The 27677-nt window shown below is 46.9% G+C and overlaps 1 protein-coding gene across 1 annotated transcript in view; it reads left to right on the plus strand.

The window, feature by feature from the left end:
- SLC2A9 (solute carrier family 2 member 9) overlaps window positions 1-27677 on the plus strand; it is a 201595-nt gene that overhangs the window by 7868 nt on the left and 166050 nt on the right. The window contains exons 3-4 of the mRNA XM_061145157.1: window positions 14276-14436; window positions 25671-25795. Of these exons, the coding sequence (XP_061001140.1) occupies window positions 14276-14436; window positions 25671-25795 (286 nt within the window). The remainder of the gene's footprint in view (window positions 1-14275; window positions 14437-25670; window positions 25796-27677) is intronic.

The raw sequence follows: 27677 nt of genomic DNA on the forward strand, positions 1-27677 counted from the left end.
ACTGGCAGGCGGGTTCTTTCCCACTAACACCACCTGGGAAGCCTGGAGCCTGAAGACTGAACTGCTGCCATCTCACGATAAAACTCTCACAGATGAATAGTTGCTTCTCATGGTTGAGCAAAAGTAAGTGGTTTCTTGAGATGGAATCTACTCCTGGTGAAGACACTGTGAAGACTGTATTATATAAATTTAGTTGTTAAGGCAATGGCAGGGTTTGAGAGGTTTGATGCCAGTGTTGAAAGAAGTTCTGCTGTGGGTAAAATGCTATCAGACAGCTTTGCAAGCTACAGAGAAATCATTCACAAAAGGATGAGGCAATCAATGCAATACATCTCATCATTCTCTTGTTTTAAGAAATTGTCACAGCCATCCCAGCCTTCAACAACCACCACCTCGACTGGTCAGCAGCCGTCAACATGGAGGCAAGACCCTCCACCAGCAAAAAGACCCCAATTAGCTGAAGACTCAGAGGTTAGTTAGCATTTTCTTAGCAGGAAAGTATTTTTTAATTAAGGTATCTACATTGTTTTAAAAGACAATGTTGTTACACACTTTGGCTATAGTGTAATGTAAATGTAACTTTTACATGTGCTGGGAAACCAAAAATTCGTGTGACCCACTTAATCGTGATATTTACTTGATTGTGGGACTTTGGAACCAAAGTCAAAGTATCTTCAAGGTATGTCAGTAATTTTGTCCTTTCCAGAATGTCACATATTTGGACTCATGCAAAATATTCAGGTTGGCTTTTTTTACTTAATAATATGCATTAAAGTTTCCTCCATGTCTATTCATGGCTTGAAAGCTCATTTGTTTTTGGCTCCAAATAATATTCCATTGTCTGGATGTTGTTGTTCCATCGCTAAGTCATGTCCGACTCTTTTTGACCCCATGAACTGCAGCATGCCAGAATTCCCTGTCCTTCACTATCTCCCAGAGTTGGCCCAAATGCACATGCATTGAGTTTGTGATGCTATCTAACCATCTCATCCTCTGCCATCCCTTTCTCCTTCTGCCCTCAATCTTTCCCAGCATCAGGGTCTTTTCCAGTGAGTAAGCTCTTCCCATCAGGGGGCCAAAGTATTGGAGCTTTAGCTTCAGCATCAGTTCTTTCAATGAATATTCAGGGTTGATTTCCTTTAAGATTGACTGGTTTGATCTTCTTGCAGTCCAAGGGATTCTCAAGAGTCTTCTCCAGCACCACAATTTGAAAGTATCAGTTATTTAGCGCTCAGCCTTCTTTATGGTCCAACCCTTACCTCCGTACATGACTACTGGAAAAACCATAGTTTTGACTATATGGACATTTATCAGCAAAGTGATGTCTCTGCTTTTTTTATACACTGGTTAGGTTTGTCATAGCTTTCCTGCCAAGGAGCAAGTGTCTTGAAGTGAGTTGCCATTTCCTGCTCCAGGGGATCTTCCTGACCCAGGGATCAGTCCCCCCGTCTTTTGTGTCTCCTGCATTGCAGGCAGATTCTTTACCGCTGAGTCACAAAGAAATCCTCTGTGTCTGGATGTACCTTAGTTTATTTAGCCATTCACCTGCTGAAGGACATCTTGATTACATCCAAGCTTTGGCAATTATGAATAAAGCTGCTATATATATCCATACAATCCAGAAATCATGCTTCTTAGTATTTACCAAAATAAACTGAACACTTATGTCCACACAAAGGCCTCATATAAATGTCTGCTGGATGTCTCTGTCTGCTGGTTTATTCTTAATTATACAACTGTATATTGTACATATGGGCTTCTCGGATGGCACAATGGTAAAGAATCTGGCTATCAATGCAGGAGACACAAGTTTGATATCTGGGTTGGGAAGATACCCTGGAGGAGGAAATGGCCACCCACTCCAGTATTCTTGCCTGGAGAATCCCTTGGGCAGAGGAGCCTGGTGGGTTACAGTCCATAAGGTCACAAAGAGTCGGACAGAACTCGGCACGCACGCTTGCATATTTTGTGTATACAATGAATATCATACAAAGTATATTCTAAACATAAAAATACGGAAAAAAAATTTGTTAAATGAGAGAATGAGGAAGAAAAAATAACTGAGAACTTTGCTTTGCCAAGGGGGTCTAATTTATTGCCCCTATTCCCAAGCCACATACACTAGGACTTAGTTGAAACACCAGCCTCCACAAAAATAACAGTGAGTGGTCTGGCTTTTATAATGAGTCACCTTTCCAATGATTTCTGAGTTGGTGACATTTATTCTTTTCTTGGGAGGGGATACAGAAGCTCACCTCCCTGCCCCGCCCTGTGTCAGTATTTAAGCCCAGGGCTTCAGCAGAAGAATTAATTGGACTCATCATACATTTCCCAGCAGCAACGGTGTACTTTATCATTTTCCTCTCCCCAGTCCTTCCCTAAGGGCAGGTAAACACCGCAGTGATAAGGAGTAAAATCATCACCTCTCTCTCCAAGAGCAGAGCCATCCCAATTAGTGGCAGATGTTAGATGCCGGCCCAGGCAAAAATGCCAATGAGCCAGCAGACAGAAAGGCAGAAGCGAGTTGTGGTCCTTTCAATTAATCCCACCCCGGGCTGTTGTTTTAAAGCCGCTGTTCTGGAAGCCCCCATGCTCTCAGAAAAGCAGGGCACATCGTGGGATGCCTCTCTGTGGTCTGAGGTCTTTAACAAGGAAAATGATTAAATAGGAGGGCTGATGAGTGTAGAGCTTGTTACAGACATCTGGGTGGATCAGGACCAGTGGAGGCGGCGGGGAGGGGGGCTCCACCTCTTGGTGGGAGAAGACTAAGATTACAGGAGAAACCAGCACATCTTATTATTTCAGAAACAACTGACCATTATTTTGATGAGATAGGCATCTGATTAATTTCATCGTGGACCAGCATTTCCTCTGATTTGGGAATCTCATTCTTGCTTTCTCCTTTTTTCTCTTTTCCTTTTGTCTCATCCTGTCTCACTAGTTATGCAAGCAAAACAGGCTGCTATTAGCAAAAACAAACAGCACAACTTTAATCACTCAACCATAAAATTATCACTGTGATCCCCCTTCTATGAAGCAGGAACTGAATCTCTCATTTGGATATCAACCCTCATGGCAGATTTTGTGACATGCGTGCATGCGTGCTAAGTTGCTTCTTTCATGTCCGACACTTTGTGACCCCATGGACTGTAGCCCACTAGGCTGCCCTGTCCACGGGATTCCCCAGGCAAGAATTCTGGAGTGGGTTACCATGCCCTCCTCCAGGGGATCTTCCAGACCCAAGGGTGGAACCCGCATCTCTTATGTCTCCTGCTTTGGCACAGGGGTTCTTCACCACTAGCGTCACCTGGGAAGCCCTAGATATTGTGACAGTAATCTCATTTTACAAAACAGGGAGCCTGGAGGGGTGGGGAGAGAGGTGGGGTAACTGACTCAAGGCCACCCAGCCAATGGGGAGTCACAATCTCAGCCCCACCCAGAGGCCACTTTTAAGGCTTTGTCTAAATCTCCCTTTTCTTATTTCCCCAGAGATCAGCCACATATGCATTTTATATCCTCTTTGGGAGCTCAATATTTATTTTGTAAGCATTTTTTCCATGTTACTGAGTACTCCCCATCGCCAGGATTGCTAACAGCTGTGTATTGCTGCCTCCCATGGCTGTTCCACCTTCCCAGTGTGAGCCTCTTAGATTGCTCTCAATTTCTCTCTAGTACAAGATGCTGCCGCACTGTTTAAACTGAGATCTCTGAGTCATTGTTTGCTTTTAATCAGAGCCGGCAGAACTGCTGGCTGGCAGGAGGAGGGGGCCTTTCCAGGCCTGGGGTGTTGATGTTTGACTATTCCAAACTGTGGGTGTCACTCCTGCCTACTTCTGGGGTCCCCAGATTATGGGAGCTCAGATGCCTGCCTCTTTGAGTCAAAATCTTTCCATTTCGTAAAGCTCCTCTTGGGGGGAAATGCCTTTGTTGAGCCTAATGGGAAAAGGACCATGTTCCCAGCTCAGAGCAGCTCTGCTTCGAGGGGTGGGCACCCTGGAGGGGCGGGCGCCCTGACTGCTGTAGCCAGACAGAGGGAACCCAGTGACAGCCAGCCCGGCAAGGCAGGGAGTCAGGATGGAGGAGATCGGATGGCATGACTGGTGTGAACAAACCCAGGCAGATAAAACTGAAAACATTCTTTTTCTGCCCCGCAGGAGAAAAACACTGAGATTTATTGAGCACTAACTCTAGACGTCATGCTAGTGACCACGTATCCCTGCCCAATCCTTCTTGCAAGATTGTTATGCCTGCAAACCTGGGTTGTTCTACAAATAAGTTATTCTGTAATTGGTGCTCAAAACCATCACCCCACACTTGGGTTGAATCAGGATGTCCTTTGAGATGCCCTACTGCTTCAAGACTGATTTTCAGCAGCCATAAGCAATTTGAACAGTAATGAAAGAACTCACCCTTTTCACTCCAGCCAACCAGAGGGCATAGAGAGAGGAGCAGGAAATGTTATCTGAGTGAAGGTCTGCATAAATGGACTGTCCTCCTGCAAACACAGCTGTGTGTGTGTGCGCGTGTTAGTCACTCATTCGTGTTGGACTCTTTGTGAGCCCATGGACTATAGCCTCCCAGCGCCTCTGTCCATGGAATTTCCCAGGCAAGAATACTGGAGTGAGTAGCCATTCCCTTCTTCAGGGGATCTTCCTGACCCAGGGATCAAACCTGGGTCTCCTGCATTGCAGGCAGATTCTTTACCATCTGAACCACCAGGGAAGCCCTAAACACGGCTATGCGATCCCTCAAAAGAATGTTCCAGCAGCAGACAGACTCCAGATCAATTTTTTTTTTTTAATAAGAGGGATATTTGGAAGCACATACGCTTCTCTCTGCTCCTGCCTTGGGCCACATAGAAAATGAAACTTTCTTTCTTTGTGCTGTATATAATTAAACCCAAGGGGTGGGCCACCTTCCTCATTACAAAGGTAGTTGAGGGAGGAACCCAGAAAACTCTGGAAGCCTTCCTCTCCAATGATCGCTTGCAATTACTGCGTCCCCTTTCATCGTGCTCAGTGTTCGTTCTGAAAGCCGGCTGAGTGGGCGAAATCTTCTCAGATGTCTAGAAGTACAGAGGCCTCTCCCTCACCCCTCAGTTACCCAGACTCCTCCAGGAGAATCTCACAGTAGGAAGAAAAGAAGACACCCCAGAGCTGCAAACTGAATATTAAGTCAAGAGGGAGCCAGACGCTTTCCTAAGGACCTGGGAGGTGGGTTGGGGTCCCCAAGGCCACCCTAGTCTTCATCATTTGCTAGAAGGGCCCATAAGACTCACCACGAGGCTTATTCATGATTGATTTATTACAGCAAAAGGATGCACAGTGAAATTGACCAAGGAGTTAGGTGCCTGGGGGTGAAGTGCAGAGGAGACCAGGGTCGTCTCTCGTGGAGGCGGGCCAGATGCCCTTAATTTCCCCAGCAGCAAGCTATGACGCCTCTGTGAGCAGTCTTCCTTCAGGGAAGCTCATCAGAGACTAGGATTCAGGGCCTTTATCAGGGGTCAGTCACAGAGTCACCTCCTTGAGACACGTACACAATTCCTGACTCCCAGAAAAGAAGCACAGGCCACACTGTTGGCACACTTTAGGTCCCAGGAGCCCTTCTTCTCATTTCTGGGAATGGTGTGTTCCCTCCCCGAGTCCAAGTTCCCCAAGGCCAGCCCAGGACTCACTAGCAAGCAGGCCTTTCAAAGGTTAGAGGTCTCGGGTCAGACATGGTCACTTTTTCTGCACAGGTGGCAGAAAATATCCACCTGCCAATGCAGGAGACACAGGAGACGAGAGTTCAATCCCTGGGTTGGGAAGATTCCCTGGAGAAGGAAATGGCAACCCACTCCAGTATTCTTGCCTGGAAAAACCCCACGGACAGAGGAGCCTGGTGGGCTAGAGTCCACGGGGTCACAAAGAATTGCGCACGAATTAGCAACTGAGCATGCTGTGTCTTAGTTCTGCTGCTTAGGGGACACCAGGTGGCGCTGCTGAGCTGACATAATTTTGTCTTGCGTGGTCCTCCCTTCAGAGCCTGGTTTGTAAAGACTTCTGTCCTGTTTTCCTCCCGGTGCCGGCATGTTCAGTAGTGTGGGACGGTCTCTGCAAATTCCTGAGGAGGTAACTAGCATGACTTGCTCTGTGATGCAATGCTGTGTGTGCTCTGGCCCATTCACACAAGGGTTCTATGAGTATTGTTATAGCCCTCCCGGGAAAAATTTGACATGGATTCATGACAAGCTCTATGAATCAGGCAGGGACATTAATATCGTAAAACAGGCTACAAGGTAATTTGCCTCCCATTGTCTGGCAATTTCCTGTCGTCCTTTGGAGGTGTTCTATGGCAGTCCCTGCGGCTGGGCATTGCACGGTTCAATTAGTTGCCAAAGCTTGGCCCCTGTGTTGCTGGCTGGGGAGATAGTGGTAAATTATTCATGGCTTCGTAGACCTGAGAAGTAAACAAGTCTAGAACCCTTCTTTCACAAGGCAGAAACAATGAGGTCAACACCCCCCACCCCCGCCAGTCACCCCAGCTTCTGATTTTTTTTTTTTTTAATTTTGTAATTCTTGTGGACCCAGCACTGTCCTTTATGTTCATCTTCACATTAAATCCTCATGGTAACACTTTAGGGAGGAAAATGATTTCATAGATGAGGGGCCAAAGGCACAGAGAGGTAGAGTGACTTTGCTCAAGATCACCCAGCAGAAAAGTGGCCAAGCTGAGAGCTGGATGAAATGGATTCCAGGGCCTTTAACCACTGAGAACCCAGCCCTCAGAGACAGAGCCACGCGCTGGAGATCACACAGGACTGAACAGTATGAGTGAGTCCGAACCCAGGACTTCTTGGCTCTTTGTTGAGTCTCCATTCCTTTAACCCTGTGACCTCTATTTATTTCTTTGCGGTTTGGGCTCTAGTCAGTGCTAGTCATGATATAAACATTCCTCAGTGAGTTCATAAAATGTTCCTATTAGACTCATCATCTCTTAACAGTTCAGGAGCCTCCTGACTGGTCCAGCCGCCTCCAGGCTAAACTTTCTGAGTCTCACACCACGCCTACAGTGAATGTTCTGAAACACAAGTGAGGATCTCAGCTCCAAGTTCAAATCCTTCAACTGCTCTTCAACACCCGCTGGATGAAGCGTGGACCCCTTGGGCTGGCAGTCAACTTCCGACCACGTCTGCCTAGCTCTCCAATCAGTCCCCAGCTGCCGGGCCACCTTCCCACTCCACCGACTCATTTACAAGGTTTCTGTGTCATCACCTAGGCCACCAGCTTCTCCACCTTTGAGAACTGCCATCTACAGTCATCTGACCCCGGCCCCCGCTCTCCTTCTTCCTGCATCCCTGATCTGAGCGACCTGGCTGAGTGGCTGTAGCCCTTCTCGGCTCCTGATACCGCAGGTCTTTCCACTCCATGTTGTAAGTGCATGTTTATTTGGCTCTTGTGTCCACAATAGATCTTGCGCTCCTTGAAGGCAGGGACTGCAGAACTTGTCTCTAGAAGACAGGGTGGGAACCTGGGCCTCTGGGAGGAGGAAGCAGAAAAGCAAAAAAGCATTAGCTGCTCAGACATGTCTGACTCTTTTGGACCCCATAGACCTTAGCCCACCAGGCTCCTCTGTCCATGGGATTCTCCAGGCAAGAATACTGGAGCGGGTTGCCATTTCCTTCTCTAGCGGATCTTCCCAACCCAGGGATCAAAACCAGGGATCTCTTATGTCTCCTGCATTGGCAGGCAGGTTCTTTACTGTCTGAGCCATCAGGGAAGAATGTCCAGATAAAAGACACAAGAATGGGTTTCTTGGAAGTAGGTCCAACGGAAAAGTAAGAGGTGGACTCCATGAATGAGATGGCCTGAAATGAGCCTAGAGATTAGCTAATATGCCAATATTAAAACTATATTTTATTGCAGAATACTTCTTTCAAATAAAGTCTTACAAGGTCCCCAAAATATAAAGGGAAATCTCTAGTCAAAGGCCCATATCGCCACACCTAGCCACCCTTTATGATTTTGCCTAAATCTTCCCTCTTTCTTTCTTCATACTGTTCATAGGGTTCTCAAGGCAAGAATACTGAAGTGGTTTGCCATTCCCTTCTCCAGTGGACCACATTTTATCAGAACAAAATTATTAAGAAGAGGTGGCAAAAACACACAGAAGATCTATACAAAAATGATCTTCATTGACTGAGATAACTACGATGGTGTGATCACTCACCTAGAGCCAGACATCCTGGAATGTGAAGTCAAGTGGGCCATAGGAAGCATCACTACAAGCAAAGCTGGTGGAGGTGATGGAATTCCAGCTGAGCTATTTCAAATCCTAAAAGACGATGCTGTGAAAGTGCCACACTCAACATGCCAGAAAATTTGGAAAACTCAGCAGTGGCCACAGGACTGGAAAAGGTCAGTTTCCATTCCAATTCCAAAGAAAAGCAATGCCAATGAATGCTCAAACTACCACACAATTGCACTCATCTCACACGCTAGCAAAGTAATGCTCAAAATTCTCCAAGCCAGGCTTCAACATTATGTGAACCATGCACTTCCAGATGTCCAAGCTGGTTTTAGAAAAGGCAGAGGAACCAGAGACCAAATTGCCAACATCTGCTGGATCATCGAAAAGCACAAGAGTTCCAGAAAAACATCTACTTCTGCTTTATTGACTATGCCAAAACCTTTGACTGTGTGGATCACAACAAACTATTTTAATAAGAATTTTAAGAAAATTCTGAAAGAGATGGGAATACCAGACCACCTGACCTGCCTCCTGAGAAATCTGTGTGCAGGTCAAGAGGCAACAGTTAGAACTGGACATGGAACAACAGACTGGTTGTAAATTGGGAAAGGAATACGTCAAGGCTATATATTGTCAACCTGCTTGTTTTAACTTATATGCAGAGTACATTATGTGAAATGCTGGGCTGGATGAAGCACAAGCTGGAATCAAGATTTCCAGGAGAAATATCAGTAACCTCAGATACACAGATGATACCACCCTTATGGCAAAAAGGGAAGAATTAAAGAGCCTCTTGATGAAAGTGAAAGAGGAGAATGAAAAAGCTGGTTTACAACTCAACATTCAGAAAACTAAGATCCTGGCATGCGGTCCCATTATATCATGGCAAATAGATGGGGAAACAATGGAAACAGTGAAAGACTTTATTTTGGGGGGCTCCAAAATCCCTGCAAATGGTGACTAAGGCCATGAAGTTAAAAGATGCTTGCTCCTTGGAAGAAAAGCTATGACAACCTAGACAGCATATTAAAAAGCAGAGACATTACTTTGCCAACAGAAGTCCGTCTAGTCAAAGCTGTGGTTTTTCTAGTAGTCATGTATGGATGTGAGAGTTGGACTATACAGAAAGTTGGACTATACAAAAGCTGAGCACCGAAGAATTGATGCTTTTGAACTGTGGTGTTGGAGAAGACTCTTGAGAGTCCCTTGGACTGCAAGGAGATCCAACCAGTCCATCCTAAAGGAAATCAGTGAATATTTGTTGGAAGGACTGATGCAGAAGCTAAAACTCCAATACTTTGGCCACCTGATGAGACAAGCTGACTCACTAGAAAAGACCCTGATGCTGGGAAAGATTGAAGGCGGGAGGAGAAGGGGACGGCAGAGGATGAGATGGTTGGATGGTAGTCAATGGACATGAGTTTGAGTAAGCTCCGGGACCTGGTGATAGACAGGGAAGGCTGTCCATGGGGTCGCAAAGAGTCAGACAGGACTTAGTGACTGAACTGAACTGAATACCCTCTTTCTTAAAACCTCATGTCATGGTTATTGTCATGGCCTGGGCTTGGGGGTCAGGTTGATCACACTCAGGTAAACCAGCTGCCGTAACACACAGCCCCTAAATCTTGGTGGCTGAACACAATGAGAGTTAATTTCCCAGCCCTGTTGCCCAGTACAGAGGTGAGCAGGTGAGCAGGGGTGCTCTGCTCCATGCAGACGCCCTGGGGCCCAGACTCCTTCTGCTGAGTGACTCCCCCATCTCTGAGAGATTCAGAGGCTTCTGCTGGGTCCTCTGTGAATGTCCAGCCTGCAGGAAAAGGGCGTGAGTGAGGAGAAGGCCCAGCAACTCTTAACATCTCTTCACACATCCTTGGTGAGAAATGGTCCTATGAACCCCTCCCCCCCACACACACCCAGATTCAAGGGACTGAGGTGTGTGATGGGGCACTGTAGGCAGGAATAGGAAGAGGGTAGATGCTGTGATCTCGGGCAGGCTCTGCAGTCCCAGTGGATTCAGAGCAGCTTTCAGATGCATCACTTCACTCCAAAGTTTTCAGCTCTGATGAAACATCACAGAATGGCTCCAGGTGAGCCAAGGAGGGGGAATACAGACAGAGACATACTTAGCAGTCAGTCAATGTTGATGCCACATCCTCACCTCTCCCCCGGCTCAGTCTTTCCACATGTACCTGGGGGTACTGATGTGATCATCTTTGTGTTTTCCAGACTAAGAACAGGGATAGAGTTTTCCGTGATGTATGGGTTCCCTATTTTGATTATTGAATGATGCTCAGCCCATAGCAGAAACTCAATTTAAGACACACACACACTCATCTCAGCACCTGCTCTGTACTGGGTACTACCAGTCCGTGCCAACATACTCCATGAATCTTTAGCCCGATGAATGAGTCATGCAGTGAATTAGCTCAACAAGCCTCATCACCTGGCTCCTGCTCTCACATATGCTTTGAGGCTGCCTTTCATCTTGGTTTTGGCTGAATTCACACCCAAAACCAGTGTTTAATTGCTAAAGGCGTCACTTAGAAACCAGCTTTCGGGGACTGTCGGAGACGTGTTTCCACAGGGGGCAACTCTGCCAGGCTTCTCCAGCCCCCTGCAGATGCATCCGTTCTCCAGCTTCCCCAAATTGAAATAAGAAGCGTCTGCAGAGACTCCCAAAGCAGCGCCTAGCAGTGAGAGATGTGAAAGCTGCCTCTTCCCCCACCAGGCTCCTGAGTGCTTGGAAACGAAAAGAGAACATTTCCTACCAAACAGCATCCTTTTAGTTTCTGCACGTAAACTCAGGATGCTGGTCATTGCTGCAGGCGTGGGAAGACAAGGCTGTCGAGAGCAGGCATCAGCAAGACTTTTCCCAGCGCAGCCGCTGGAATCCATGCAGGACTGTGGTAGGGACCAAGTCACATCCAAGAATGGCCTTCAATGCCGGAAGTTCTCCTGATTATTGGGTCAGAGGCCTGGGAAGTCCTGGGCACTCACTCCAGCTTCTCTGGAGGGTCTGGACCCTGTTGATAGTCCTGGGGGCATCCTGTGAAAGTGAAAGAAAGGGAAGTCACTCAGTCGTATCCAATTCTTTGTGACCCCATGAACTATACAGTCCATGGCATTCTCTAGGCCAGAATACTGGAGTGGGTAGCCTTTCCCTTCTCCAGGGGATCTTCCCAACCCAGGGATCCAACCCAGTTCTCCCGCATTGCAGGCAGATTCTTTACCAGCTGGGTCACAAGGAAAGCCCAAGAATACTGGAGTGGGTAGCATTTCCCTTCTCCAGACGATCTTCCCTACCCAAGAATTGAACCAGGGTCTCCTGCATTGCAGGTGGTTCTTTACCAACTGAGCTATGAGGAAAGCCCAACTGCCTTCCTGCAGCCCCTCCATCCCTCTGGCTTAGTGCTAACCATGCTGTTTCTCGCCCTATACTTGGCTTCCTGAGGGGTGTCCTCCTTACGGTCTTTGGGGCCTGACAGGGCAACTTAACAAGGACCTAATCAGAACTGATCTTTAAACCTGTAAATGTCCTGGGCTTCCCTGGTGGCGCAGTGGTAAAGAATCCACCTGCCAATGCAGGAGACATGGGTTCAATCCCTAGTCCAGGAAGATCCCACATGCCATCTGGCAACGAAGCCTGTGAGCCACAACGATTGAGCCTGTGCTCAAGAGCCCATGAGCCACAACTGCTGAGCCCGTGCATCGCAGCTGCAGAAGCCCATGTGCCCTCGAGCCTCTGCTCCACAACAAGAGAAGCCACAGCAATGAGAAACTCGGGCATCGCAACTAGAGAGTGGCCCCCTTTCGCCACAGCTAGAGAAAAGCCCACGCAGCAACGAAGACCCAGCGCAGCCAAAAATAAACAATAATAAAGGTGTCTGATGTTTGACAAAAATGGTGTGATGATGGTTTTACAATAAATAAACGCATGTCCCGTTGGATTTAGCTGCTTCACTGCCATACCTTCATCATGAAAAGCGGGGTCACTGGCGGGTGGTTTTATTCAGGCTCTGAAGCCAGGCAGACTTTGCAAAAGTAAACGGGGGTGTCAACCGCCAGGGTTCTCATGAATATGAAATGGAATTATTTATGTGTTTTGGTAGAGTTTCAAGAGTTAGACACAACAGCAAGTTTGTCCTGTTGAAGCTAAAAAAGAAGGCATTGAAAAAATAGTGAGCAGCTCCCAAGATGGGTGGGAGGGCTGGCGAGCCAGGCTCAGAATCTCTGCAGGGAGAACAGGTATATTCTTTTTCAGATTCTTTTCTGTTATAGGTCATTATAAGATATTAAAAATAGTTCCTTGTGCTCTACAGCAGGGTCTTGTTGTTTATCTGTTTTATGTATGGTAGTATGTATGTGTTAATTCCAAACTCCTAACTTACCTCTCTCCATCTCCAATATCCTCTTTGCTAAGTAAGAGGAGTTTTCTAGAAATGAATTTGCTGGGTTGTAGGTTAGGATCATCTTCAACTTGACTAGGTAATGCCAAACTGTTTTCAGAGATGACTGTACAAATTAAATTCCCACCGTCAGTGTACCAGAGTCCACACTGCTAGTCACTCCCGAACCCTTACCAGACCTGTTCATCTTTAATCTCCCCGGGGATTGTGTGATCTTCATACAGGTGCTGGGTGCTGCTCCAAGGTCTTGGGTGATTTCTTGACAGCCCGAGACATCAGTGTTATCACTCCCATCTTGCAGATGAAGAAGCCCAGGTTCAGCTGGCTTAAATCACTAGCAAATCATGGTGCTGGGGTTCAAGCCCAGGTCTGTGTGACCAGACCTTATGCTTCTTCTGCCATGCTATAACACTGGCTGTTATTGGAGAGGTCTCTGGGCCTTTACAGGGAACCTATGGGGAGCTATGTGCTTCTTGGAGATGGAACTCTCATGGGGAGCATAGTTCATGACCTCAGTCTTTGGTGTATATCAGAATCACTTAGCCCCATCCCAAACCCACTGAATCAGTGTGTGTGTGTTAGGGTGGGGGGAGAGTCTAGTGAGCATGAAGTGGGCATCTTATTGTGGTTTATTTAAATAATTTTTAAAATTTATTTTTGGCTGTGTTTAGTCTTCATTACCCCGCAGGCTTTTCTCTGCTTGCCCTGAGCTAGGGCTATTCTTCATTGTGATGGGGGCGTGTCTCATTGCAGTGGCTTCTCTTGTTCCCAGCACAGGCTCTAGGGCACGTAGGCTTCAGTAACTGTGGCATGTGGGCTCTGCAGTCTCAATAGTTGTGGTGCATAGACTTTTTACTCCATGGCATCTTCCTGGACCAGGAATTGAACTATTTCTCTTGCATTGGCAGGTGGATTCTTTACCACTGAGCCACCAGGGAAGCCCTCACTGTGAGTTTAATTTACATTTCTGTGTTACAAAGCATGTGGACCATTATGTCATTAGCTTCCTTGTCAGTTGAATTTGTTTTGGAATCTGTTCAAGTCTTTGACTCTTTTCTACTTGTGTTGTCTTCTTATTGATTTGTTAGAACTCTACATATTGTGACTAAGAATCCGTTGTAGTTATATGAGTTGCAAATATGTTAGCTCAGTTGGTGGCTTCTCTTTCCAATTTTCATGATGCCTTCTGAAGAGCAGAACACTCTAAGTCTGAGGAAATCCAAATGAGCATTTTGTTTTTCTTTTGTGGTTTTTTTCTGTGTGTGTCTTGAATCTTTACCCACCCCAAGGTGGCAAATTTTTCCCTTCTTTAGGTATGAACATTTTAAACACATTTCCGAGGTGATTCTGTTGTGTGGTTCCCCTTGGTTCAGAGTCAGATCTGAGTTTGACTCCCAGGTTTGCCACTCAGCTGAACAAGTCAGTTTGTCTCTCTGAGCCTCAGTTTCCCTATCTGCAAAAGGGTGTAAAAATAAGGTCCATCCACAAAGTTTGTTAGAAGGATTGAATGAAACAGAGCTCAAACAAAGCTTAGTGAAATGCCTGGTATGAAATCAGTGTTCCATAAAAGTCATTTTGTTTATATACAGATAGGCTTCGAGCAGCTGGGAGGAATAACATGGTTTGTTGTTTGTTTCCAGTACATCAAGGCCTTTTACAACGAGTCATGGGAAAGAAGGCGTGGACATCCCATAGACTTGGACACTCTGACTCTGCTCTGGTCTGTGACCGTGTCCATATTCGCCATCGGTGGACTCGTGGGAACGTTCCTGGTGAAGCTGATCGGGAAATTTCTTGGGAGGTCAGTGTGGGTCCCTCTGCAATGTCCATACTATGTCTGTATTAGTCAGGATTGCAGCAGCCAACAGGGTTCCACTCAGTCCAGCTGAAGAGATTGTAATGCCAGAAGGAAAAGGAGTGGAAATAGGGTACCGGAGGCCAAGCAAAAGTGAACCCAGGGGTGAGGGGCAGGTGCTGAGGCTGTGGAGGCACCAGGCTAAGTCAGGACCCTACTGTCCAAACAGGGAGGAGCTGGGAAGAAACACTCTGGATTTTCTCTCTGCCGGCCCTCCAGTCTGCCACAGGCACCTCTCATTGGTCAAACCCAAGCAGAAGCCTGAAAACCCAGGAGTCTCATTGGTGCAGCTTAGGAGGACCAGCTCCAGGGCTCAGAGCAGGGAGGGGAGAGTGGAGAGGGACCCAGATGTGGGAGCAATTGGACAAGAGTCAGCACAGTGTCTTAGAGACTGTTCCACAGAAATATCTATAGAGCTGCTTTTTAAAAATCAGTTGCTTAAGCAGTCTTCCATTGTATGAGTGGATGATAATTTATTTAATCAGATCCTGACTGAGATACATTTAGGCCATGTCAAACTCTTCCCATTACAAATACAGCTGCTATGAATATCAATTTCATGTTGAAATTCCCCAACATCAACCTCTCCAATCAGATCCACTTTACCCCTGTGTTTCATTTGTCTTTTATTTTCTATGTGAAGCCTTCTCTCATGTAAGGTTGAATTATCAATAAATTCCCCCAAACATTTGCTCTGTGTCCTTGCTCATAGCAACTTCCTGGGGATGCTGAGGTGTTTAGTGCAGAGAATAGAGTCTTTAGAGCATTGACATGTGAACTTGAATCATGAGTCTTCTACTTCCTGGCTGTGTTGACATTTGAACCTCAGGTCTCTCATCTGTGGAATAGCGACAAGAGTTCCTACCCTGCAGGTGATGCTGTAAGGGCTAGAGAAAATTAATGGGGGAGAATGGCCCATTAGCTCAATGAAGAGAAGCTATTATTATCCACCATATTATTTTCTCATCATCACTTTGACATAGTAGGGGGTCACCCAAACAGAGTAAAGTGAAAGAAAGAAAGAAAGTGAAGTCACTCAGTCGTGTCTGACTCTCTGTGACCCCATGGACTGTAGCCCACTAGGCTCCTCCATCCATGGAATTTTCCAGGCAAGAGTACTGGAGTGGATTGTCATTTCCTTCTCCAGGGGATCTTCCTGACCCAGGGATCAAACCCAGGTCTCCCACATTGCAGGCAGATGCCTTGCCATCTGAGCCACCACAGGGAAGCACCAAAAGAACCAGATGGAATTCTCCAGGCCAGAATACTGGCCTTTCCCTTCTCCAGGGGATCTTCCCAACCCTGGGATCGAACCCAGGTCTCCCACATTGCAGGCAGATTCTCTAGCAGCTGAGCCCCAAGGGAAGTCCATGAGGGAAGTTCCCATGGGGAAACAGCAGGGAGTCCAGAAATCTCCATATTGCATTGAATTGGTGCAGAGATGGATCAGACCCCTGGAAATCCCTCTGGGCTTTGGGGTTACAGAAACACTGTTAAGAATGGTGCTACCCACTACTTTATACCTGGCCTCACATCTTCAAATTAGGGTTGGTGATGTTCAGAGCAGACTTTCCAAAGGCTGGAGCAGGAGGTCATTCTGAAATTCTGAAAAAAATCCATGTGATGCTCATAAAGGTCTGCGATACCCCAGTGAGGTAGAGCAGGTGCCAACATTCTCCATGTCTCCCAGGCCGCTTCCAGGGCAGTAGCTGTGGGAACTCAGCACACAGGAGGTACACCAGTTGTGGGATAGTCAGGGTTTTCTGAGGCCCCTCTGTGTTCCAGGCACTCATACCCACTGTCTTACTTAGTTCTCTCTACTCCACGGGTTCTATCCACGGAGAATGGGAATGAGCGAGGTCAGAGCATCTGGCCAAGCTCAGCCAGCTCACACGGTGCCTGAGTTCACGCTGGAGCCAATACACGTCAGCCATGGCACCGTGATCTTTCCACTTGCCCAGGAGATTGTAGTTAGTGTCCTTCTGGCAGTGGTTTGGGGATATCCTTGACTGTTTGACAAGAAGTAAGTGACCAGTTGACCTCTGAATCAGCACCCCTTTCCAGGATCTCCAAGGCACTGTTGCTAAGTCTACGGCCCCAGTCCTCTCACGTATTCCTGTAGATGGAATCACCTCCAGCCCCAGACTCTATTGCCGGTGACACACACTTATCTTATATCTGCCTGTGGGCACTTATACTGCAAGGCTGCCCCAGCATCCAACTTATGTTCCCTTGCATCATTGTCATCCCATCCCCTTCACCCTCAGCTCTTCCTGAGGGGCCTGACGGGGTCGATGGTGAATAGATTCCTTCAGTTGCACTCAGATTGGCCTCCTTCCCATATCATTAGATCTAGTTTTTCCCTCTGCAGTGGAGAAAGCATGTGGGAAACCATAGGGAAACTCTGGCTTTGAAATCAGATCCTCAGTCAGATTCTCTAGCAAAGTCATGGTTCATCCATTCAGCACACACTTTTGAGCACCTCTGGGGAGCCAGGCACTGGGTCTGCACTTAGCAACACACAGAGAGACAATGCCTGCAGCCTGGGGCTGGTGCTCTGGGCCGCGGAGGAGGCAGGCCCACGACAATTCACTGTGCAAGTCGTTCTGACTGTGGGAAGGGCCGTGAACAGGCGGTCGAGGACAAGGAGAGGCAACGAGTGCCCCCTTCACTTCCAAGTCTGTAAAGCTCAGATAAGCGACCCACCTGAGGGGTAGCTCTGAGGGTGACTGAGATAAGATTCACAGAAGTCTCTGTCACTCGGGACTCCCCGAGTCACTTTTTAAATGGCAGGAACCCATATCAGACTGGTTTATGCCTCAGAGGGAGTTAGTTGGCTCACGTGGCTGAAATATAATTCAGTTGAATCCAGTAGCTCCTATAATGCCATAAGGAAAGGCATCTGTGTTCTCTCCTCTCAGCTCTTCATTGCTGTGTTGGCTTCATGAACAGGTGGCCTCTGCCCATGTGGGGGCAAAGTGGCCCAAGCCGCTTAGACAGATATGGTTCCTACTGAACATCCCCGCCACAAACTTCTTCCAACAATCCTCATACAGGCCCCAGGTATGAATCTCACTTCCCTGAGAGAGCTTGAAAACTGTCAAGACTCTTCAAAAGGAGCCAATTCTACCCCATTAGGGACATTTGACAATGTGCAGAGATACTGCAGGTTGTCAAAGCTGAGGGCTGTGACTGGTACCTCCTAGAGGCCAAAGTCTCAAACAGAGGGAGTCAGCAAACCCAAAGCATAGAGCTTCTCCAGTACACGTGATGTGCGCATCACCGGTTGGTTTTAAGGACATAGTCCGCTTGGTATTAAACGTGCATAAACTGGGAAGTGACAGTTAAAAGTTGTAACAAACCTTTACTCTAGCTCCAACCCACTGCCCACCACACATCTGCTAGAAACCACGCTGGCCTCCTCTGGGCTCACAAAGGACTTTGTGTTTCCCTCTGTTACATCACTTGGCATTTGGGGTTACAGTGATTTAGTTACCTTTCTGTCTCCCCGGAAAGGCGAGCTCCTCACTGTAAGAGCCGTGTCTGTACATGAGGCCGAGCACGTGGCACCGGAGCTTGTACGCAGCAGGCAAGCAGTAAACATCTGTCGGGTGTATGAAAGAATGGAGGGAAAGTGCTCGGTGCTTGAGCTTTTTCCAGCATAACTCCCCCAAATGACCATCCTTCTCTTGCCTGCATGCTTTTTATTCGCCCGTACATTTATTTTTCTCAACAAATATTCATGGAGAGCTTTGTATGTGCCAAGCACTTGGGGGTGCACAAAACTGACAAAGTCCCCGGGGTAACAATTCTCTAGGCAGAGGGGACAGGAAGTGCAAAGGTCCTGGGGGAAGAACGGGCTTGGTTCCTTTGGAGATAAGACAGGAGGTCAGTATGGCTGGAGCTGAGTCCAGGAGTAGAAAATGAAGCAGGAGGGGTCATGGGGTCAGAAGCAGAAGACACTGTGGGGAAGGGTTGGGACTCCAGCTTTGGCTCAGAGTAAGATGGGAAATGACTGGAGTATTTTGTGATCTGACTCACAGTTTGCAAGGCTTGCTCTTATCAGTGGAGTCAGGAAGCCTGGTTAGGAACATCCTGCCATAAGTCAGGTGACGTGATTCGTTTTGCACCGGGTTTGTCATGAGACACAGAAACGGTGAGAGTTGTTTGCATTCTGGAAATAGTTTGGGAGTAGAGAAAACAAGCCCTGCTCATGGACTCTGTGGGAAGCAAGAGAGAAATAAAAAATCATGCTAACATTTTTGTCTTGATCAATCACAAGGAGCAAGGATTGTGTTGCTTTTTTAAAAAATTAGTTTTATATTGGAGCAGAGCTGATTAACAGTGTTGTGTTGGTTTCAGGTACAGCAAAATGATTCAGTTATACATACACACGTATCTATGCTTTCTCAAGTTCTTTTCCTACTTAGGGTATTACAGAATATTGAGCATGTACTTTTTGAGGTAGGGAAACCCTTGAGAAAAACAGGATTTGGGGCGAAAGGAAGAAACAATACTGGAAACTCAGTTTCAGGTATACTCCATTTGAATTGTCTGTTACCCTTCCAGTGGAGATGTCAAGTGCACAATTAGATTTGTGAGTCCAGCACTCCGGAGTGGCCAGAACTCAGATGTAAATCTAGATGTCGTCAGTACAAAGGTGACACTTAAAGCCAGGAGATAAGACAAGATTACATAGGAGGTACATAAGATCATGGCATCTGGTCCCATCACTTCACAGTAAATAGATGGGGGAAAAAATGGAAACTGTGACAGACTTTATTTTCTTGGGCTTCAAAATCACTGCGGACGGTGACTGCAGTCATGAAGTTAAAAGACGCTTGATCCTTGGAAGAAAAACTATGACAAACCTAGACAGTATATTAAAAAGCAGAGACATCACTTTGCCGACAAAGGTCTGTCTAGTCAAAGCTAGACAGCAGTCATGTATGGATGTGAGAGCTGGACCATAAAGAAGGCTGAACATCAAAAAATGGAAGCTTTTGAACTGTGGTGTTGGAGAAGACTCTGGAGAGTCCCTTGGACTGCAAGGAGATCCAAACAGTCAATCCCAAAGGAAATCAACCCTGAATATTCATTGGAAGGATTGATGCTGAAGCTGAAGGTCCAGTACTTTGGCCACCTGACAAGAAGAGCTGACTCATTGGAAAAGACCCTGATGCTGGGAAAGATTGAGGGTGAAAGGAGAAGCAGGTGGCAGAGGATGAGATGATTAGATAGCATCATGGACTCCATGGACATGAGTTTGAGCCAACTCCAGGAGATAGTGAAGGACAGGGAAGTGTGGTGTGCTGCAGTCTATGAGGTCACAAAGAGTTGGACACAACTGAGCCACTGAACAACAAGGTAGAGACCAAAGGAATAGGTTCAAGAGCTGAGCCTGGAGCCCTCTAATATTCAGAGGGTTGGGAAGATGTTAAGGATCACCCAACAAGGTAGGAGCAGTCTTACCATTGAATGAGATCTACGATGTGAGGGAAAGGAGATGGTGATCAACCAGGTCCAACACAGCCAAGGAATGAAGACCAGCCTGAGCTCTGGGTGGTGAATTGAGCAACACGGAGGTGGCTGGTTGTCTTGGCAAGAGTTACGTCAAGGGCACAAAGGAGTAGACAATCATGGGAGTGGGTTTAAAAGAGAAAGAAACAAGAAGAACTGGAGACAGTGAGTGCAGACCACTTTTTTAAAATATCTTTTTAAAATTAATTTATTTTTTAATTGAAGGATCTTTTTGAGGAGTTTTACCATTAAAGGGAGCAGAGACAATGGTGTGGTGGATGGAGGAAGAGGTAGGATCAGGAGCATCTTTTGTGTTTTAAGATGGGAGCTGCAGCAGCACGTTAATGAGATATTTCAACACGGAGGGGAAAATGGATAGTCAGGAGCAAGGGGTGAAACTTGCTGAAGCTATAACCTTGAGCGGGTCAGAGCGGGTAGAGAACTAGCAGGTCACTGAAGGGATCGGTTTCAGGTGAGAGTGGAGACTCTTCATTCATAGAAACAGGAGGGAAGGCAGAGCTTATGGGCACAGATGCTGGTAGGTTGAATGACATGGAAGGAACATGTGGACTGTCTCTTTGGATTGATTCTGCTTTCTTGGTGAACTAGAAAGCAAGGTCATCAGCTGAGGAACAGGACAAGGGGATTAAAAGAGAGAGAAGGTGCTTGAAATAGTCCCCTAGGAGACCAGGAGACTGAGCAAAACAGGAAACTCTAGAATGGTTGGTAGGGGGCTTAAAGACCACTTGAGTTGGGTGGTCATGAATTTCAAGTGAGACCAGGCAACATAATTCAATGTATTTTTTTTTCCCAGCCAAGATGAACTTTGTATACATGTGCAAGATAGACTGAGATCTAACTAGGGTTGGCGTTATCTCAGCAACACAGAATGAAGGAGAAGAGTGAGTGGATCAAGGAGTGGAGGGTGTATGAATGTTTAAAATGATGAACCTTGGAATTCAAGCTGGATAAGCAGGAATAGATGGACATGGAAGAAGCTAGATCCCATCTTGGCTTATAGGCTTGGTCAGCTAAAGAACTGTTGGAAGGGTAAGTGGTAGGAGCCAGGATCTCCATAGTTTCCCCCATTTTACTAGGGCTTAATGAAAAGTACTTTCCAAATCCAAACTGAAATTGTACTCCCTATATCTCCTGATCGTGGTCCTGTGCATCAAGGTAAAATAGTGGAAGGCAGCTCTCACACTTCCTCTGAACCCTCTCTTATCTGGGCTGAATGTCCCCAGTCCCTTTGACCTTTTCTCAAGGACATGGCCTCCAAACTCCTTGTTACCCCTTGCTGCCAAGAGCTGACAATCTGGGCTGCTCTGGGAAGATTTTGCATCACTGGAGAAGCTCAAAGCACTAAATCAGGTGTACACAGTTGGGGGTCCCAGGGGGCACTGGAGTTCTGCTCTAAGAAACGGCATGGTGCTGGTCCCTCTTGTTCTGTTGCATGTTCATCCCTGGGAAAAATATGGAAACACAATAATTAAAATCCCCGTCTCTGAACCCTAGTGAGTCAGCGTTGTGAATTATCTGCAAATAAGTTTTCCCTCCTCACTGGGATATTGTCATGCTGGGGGTTATTTTGGGAAGAAATTCATTAATATGAGAAACTTGCTTAGAGGGTGTGCAGCCCAATTTGCAAATGTTTCAAATCAGACTTGAATGTGATTGTAACATCCCCTGCATAGCACAAAATGCACCATTCTATCCAATGCAAGAGCTCAAACCCAAGTCCTGGGAGGCATCCATGGCTTCTCTTCCTCTCTCCACTTCTATCCAACTCATCCATATTTTAGGTTCTGAATACCAGTTTCCAGTGTCTGTGGCCAGGGTGGGGGTACTCCCTACATCATCAAGACATTTTCCAGACATCAGCCGTCTGTTCTATAATTCAACTCCGTTCTGACACTCTCTACCCAGTGATGGTATCAGATTACTATATCGAGGGCTCAGTCCCACCAGATTGCCCCTCTCCCAGTTCAGAAATCAGTCCCAGGCCCAGGTTGTCGCCTGAGCTTCTGATGATCTGGCTCTGGACTGGAGGTTCCAAAGACCCCCTGCCTTGGCTTTCAGGTTAAGGGTTTAGTCTTGCAAGACTTCCTCTCCCCTCTTCCAACTCCAGATGCTAATAGCATGTCATGGTTGTCAACTATGCTTCTGACTCAGTCTCCAGACCCTCTCCTCTCTCTGTAGGTCGGGATGGGACTGAAAGTTTCAATCTTCTAATCACATGGTTGACTCCACCCACAACCATCCCCCCATCCTTATTTCCTTTCCAAAATCACCAGCTCTAAACCAGAGCTTCCAAGGATCCCCCTCTTAGGGTTTTATTAATTGCTAGAGCAGCTCACAGAACCTACAGGAACATTTTCCTTAGTAGATCACTGGTTTATTATGGAAGGATATAACTGAGGACCAGCCAGATGGAAAAGACGCATGGGACAAAGGATGGGGAGGGGGGCGGAGCTTCCGTGCTCTCTTTGAATGCACCACTCTCCCCAAATCTACTCATGGTCATCAATCTACGAGCTCCCCAAACCTTGTCCTTTTGGGGTTTATGGAAGCTTCATTACACAGGCATGGTTGCTTAAGTCATTGGCCATGGGTGTTTGAGCTTAATCTCCAGCCCCTCTCCTCTCTTTGGAGGTCAGGATGGGATTGAAAGTTTCAGCATTCTAGTCACATGACTGGTTCCATCTGGCAACCATCCCGCCATCCTTAGTTCTTTTCCGAAAGTCACCGCATTGACATGAGCTCACTTGTGGGCTTATTATGAATAGCACATTGATTTCATTGTTCTGGCTTTGAAGCGATTTTAGGAAATGAGGTCTAGTGATGAAATATTATAACAAAAGATGCCCCCATGGTTCTTATCACTTGGGAAATTCCAAGGGTTTTTGGAACCTTGAGCTGGAAACCAGGGATGAAGACTATATTTTTGCTTCTATAAATCACAATATCACTACCAACCAATTCCATCAATTCTGTCCTCAAAACACACTAAGATCCGGCCATGGCTCACTCCCTCCACCATCCTGATCCAAATTCCTGTGAGCACTTGCCCGATCTATTGCAATATTCCCCATTGGCCTCCCTGACCCCACACTTACCCCTGCATCCCATGGTCAACATAGAAGATGGAACAGTCTGATTAAAATCAGGCCATGCCTCTTCTCTCCTTTGAAACTTCAAAGGCTGCCCTTCTTACTCAGATAGAAATCCAAGTTCTCATGGTGGCCTGCAGACCCTTACAAGCTCCCCTTACAAGCTCCAGTCCCCTCCACTTTCACCTTCTACTGCTTGCTCTCTGGGTCTCCTCTGCTTCCAGCCACACTGGCCTCACTAATGTTGCTGAAACAGTCTATGTCTGGCTCTTCTCTGCCATGATTGCTGCTCCCCAGGGTCCATATAGCTCGTCTTCTCATTCTTCAAATCACCCACTTTCTTCTGTCTGTGCTCAGGTGTTAGCTTCTTGGCGAGGCCCTCCCTGGCCACTCCGTGTAAAATTGCACCCCCTCCCCTGCTCTCATGTTCTCTACAACATTTCTCACCAGATTATATGCTCCACATGTTTTATTTTTACTTGTTTATTAAGAGGAGCATAAAAGCAGGGATTTGGCCACATCCATGGCTGTGTGCCAGAACATAGAATGCTACTCAGCACCCAGTCCAGCTTCAAACATGTGTTGAGTGAATAAATGTCAGCTGAATGAAAAAAGGACTGTTGAAAGAATGAATGAATGTGAGTATATGTGGTAGCCACCACTGCAAACAGCTTAGTATCCTGGATTCTGGAATGCCAAATATCCCATTGAATAGCTTGTGACCTTGAAGAAAGAAAGAAAGTGAAAGTCTCTCAGTTGTGTCCAACTCTGCGAATCCGTGGACTATGCAGTCCATGGAATTCTCCAGGCCAGAATACTGGAGTGGGTAGCTATTCCCTTCTCCAGAGGATCTTCCAAACTCAGCAATCAAACCCAGGTCTCCTGCATTGCAGGCAGATTTTTTACCAGCTGAGCCACCAGGGAAGCCCAAGAATATTGGCATGGGTAGCATTTCCCTTCTCCAGAAGATCTTCCCCACCCAGGAATCAACCTGGGGTCTCCTGCATTGCAGGCGGATTCTTTACCAACTGAGCTATCAGGGAAGCCCTATTGACCTTGGCCAAATCTTAGTTTCTAGATCTGTTTCTTCGTGTGAGAAATACAGTAGTAAGTCACCTAACTTACAGGGTCTTCAATGAGTGTAAAGGACTTAGTGCCTGGCACATCATAAGGACTCTATGAATGTTAGCTATCATCATGGTTTGTTTGTTTATTTTACCTTTCTGAGTCTCCAATGTCACGTTCTAGGTGACATCCTAGGCACTTTACATAAATCATTCTCATAGAATCCTTACAAGATAGACATTATTACGTTCATTTTTTAGGGGAGTAAATCAAGTCAAGACTGAGAGAGAGTAAGAAGTCTTTCCCAAGTTGTTCAATTAGTATGGACTGTCCAAGCAGGAACATGACTGGAGGTGGGTTCAGAAGAACAGCAGCTCCGCAGCCCGCAGATGTGAAAGCTAAAGTGAGATTCATGGCAGATCAGAGCTGGGCCATGTGGGGCAAGTGGGGTCCACGTGACCTGACTCCTAGATTCATTCCTTCGTTCATGCAGCAAATATATACAGGTCACCTGCCTGTGTCAGGAAGGTGTTGCTAGCGTAGTTGCTGGGACAAGACAAAGTGACAAGACAGTCTCTGCCCACTAGTGCTTACATTCTATTACAGCAAGATGGACAGCTAGCATAAAACAAGTAACAGGAGGATAATTTCCTGTAATGTTGGGGATGTGGAGAGGCTAGAACAGGGTGAGAGGATGGGCTGTGCAATTGGGGAAAGCAGTCATGGCAATGGGTGTCAGGAGGTCATATTTGAGTTGAGGCTTTAGTGAGATGCTTCCCTCATAGCTCAGTTGGTAAAGAATCTGCCTGCAATGCGGGAGACCTGGGCTCGATCCCTGGGTTGGGAAGATCCCCTGGAGAAGGGAAAGGCTACCCACTCCAGTATTCTGGCCTGGAGAATTCCATGGACTACACAGTCCACGGGGTCGCAAAGAGTCGGACCAGACTGAGCGAACTTCACTTTCACTTTCTTTTAGTGAGATGGAATGACCCCATTGGATCAGAGACCACTTCTGAAGATTTTAGCCCCCGGGGAGGGCTCCCTTCCAAGCCCCTGAGGCATCAGCACCACAGGACATCACACCCACTTCAGAGGTCCCGCTTTCGACATCTCCACCCCCTGGTACTTGCTTAACAAATTCCCTGTGTTAAATGCTCTCTGTTAAACTAACTACGGTGGTTTTCATTTTCCTACCTGACCTCTGACTCATGGATTATAAGACACATTTTTGACTTTGTAATGTTAAATGAAGGTCTTAGAACCAATGAAATAAAACACTACACCAGGGAAGTCCACAGAAGGTCAGGGCTGGCGATGCCTTCAGAGGTAACCTAATCAACCCCAGTGATGAGCCCAGAGGAAGGAAATGCTTTGCTCAGGGTCACACGGCCAAAAGTGGTGGTGGGTCCATTGAGGAGTCTGGACCTTGCTCCTGGAGTGGACAGGCCAGTGGCAGACTCATCAAACCTTTTCTTTTTCTTCCAGGAAGAACACTTTGCTGGTCAACAATGGGTTTGGGATTTCTGCCGCATTGCTGATGGCCTGTTCTCTCCCAGTTGGAGCCTTGGAAATGCTCATCATGGGACGTTTCATCATGGGCGTGCACGGAGGTGAGACTTCATCGTGTCAGAGGAGGAGGCAGTAACACATTCCTCGGCGGGGAGGTGTGTGTGTATCAAAATGTGATGGGTATTTTGTGGCTGTCAGACGACTGGGTCCCTACTGATACTGAATTGGCAGAGACTGAGGATGCAAGAGGGCTTCCCAGGTGGTGCTAGTGATAAAGAACCCAGCTGCCAATGCAGGAGATGCAGGAGACAGGGGTTCAATCCCTGGGTTGGGAAGATTCCCTGGAGGAGAACATGGCAACCCACTCCAGTATTCTTACCTGGAGAACACCATGGACAGAGGAGCCTGGCAGGCTGCAGTCCATATGGCCGCAAACAGTCAGACATGACTGAAGCAACTTAGCACACACGAGGATGCGAGAACCCAGCATGGAGGTAGGCAGCCCCATGGGATGGACCACTCACCCACGATGCTCCTCTCATGGAGAAGTGTTGACTGGGATGATCCCAAACCAATACCAAAGACAGGGATGGTTTTCTACACATCATGTGTTGTGTTTGTCATCTTCACCATAAAATTCATATCCCAAGAGGTCTGTGGGTTTTTATGTCAGGGGGTTTTTATGAGGGTTGTCTCCTGTCTGGGCCTCTGACTCATTCATTCTTTCTTTTATGCTCCAAGCATTTACAGAGCACATGCTGTGCCTGATGTTTGTCTACGCTGGGGACACAGTGGTGAACAGGACACCCCAGTCCCTAAGTAGTGGGGTGAAGCCTCTTCCAGGGAGATTTTTGGGGTTCCAGTGAGCAGCAAGAGGGGCATGTCCCATCTTCGAGCGCTTGTCAAGTCTGCTTGGACACACTCGCTAGGGTCCCACTGGCCAAGGTGAGTGCCATGGCCAGGTGCAGAGTCAGGGAGAGAGGCGTCCGACCACCCGAGGATGTGGACACGGGGAGCCTGGACGGCCGCAGTCTGCCTGCCGGTCTTAGCCTCTTTCTCTCTTATGCGAAAGGACCAAGTACTCCTAAACCTTCTTGTTAGGGAAGGTAAAATTTAAAGGTGTGCTGTGTGTGCACAGTGAGCATATTCCAGGCCCTGTTACCTCCCCATAGCACCAGTAATGGTAGCATTGCCATTGTTGTTGCTGCTATCATTTTTATTCTGTTAACGAGATCGCCATGTACAGATGTGAGAGTTGGACCATAAAGAAGGCTGAGTGCTGAAGAATTGGCGCTTTTGAACTGTGGTGTTGAAGAAGACTCTTGAGAGTCCCTTGGACTATAAGAAGATCAAACCAGTCAATCCTGAAGGAAATCAACCCTGAATATTCATTGGAATATTCAAGATTCAACTGAAGTTGAAGATCCAGTACTTTGGCCACCTGATAGGAAGAGCCAACTCATTGGAAAAGACCCTGAGGCTGGGAAGGATTGAAGGCAGGAAAAGAAGAGGGTGACAGAGGATGAGATGGTCGGATGGCATCACCGACTCAACGGACATGAGTCAGAGCAAATTCTGGGGGACAGTGAAGGAGAGCAAAGCCTGGCAAGTTGCAGTTCATGGGGTCGCAGAGTCAGACATGACTGAGCAAATGAACAACAAGATACAGATTCAAGATTCAGACAGATGGTCTGGGTTTGAAGTCCCTGCCTGCTCAGGAGGAAGGGTGGTGAGAGGGAGCATCTGAAAGTCCTTTCTTGATGGAGTCCCCTGAAGCCTGTCTTCCTGGCAGTTTTGTATTTTATCCACTTAGCCTCTTTCCTGCTACTTCGCCTGTCTAGCTAGTCTGGGGGAGGTGATACTTACTCATTACACATAACTGGATGCTCTCTGAATTTCCCTAATTAAAAATAAGCTGGATTCAAAGAGAGATGCCATTTTTATAAAACCACATATTCAAGACAAATGTCTTTTAGACTTCTT

The sequence above is a fragment of the Dama dama genome, chromosome 6 (assembly GCF_033118175.1).
Source record: "Dama dama isolate Ldn47 chromosome 6, ASM3311817v1, whole genome shotgun sequence".
NCBI classification, from domain to species: domain Eukaryota; kingdom Metazoa; phylum Chordata; class Mammalia; order Artiodactyla; family Cervidae; genus Dama; species Dama dama.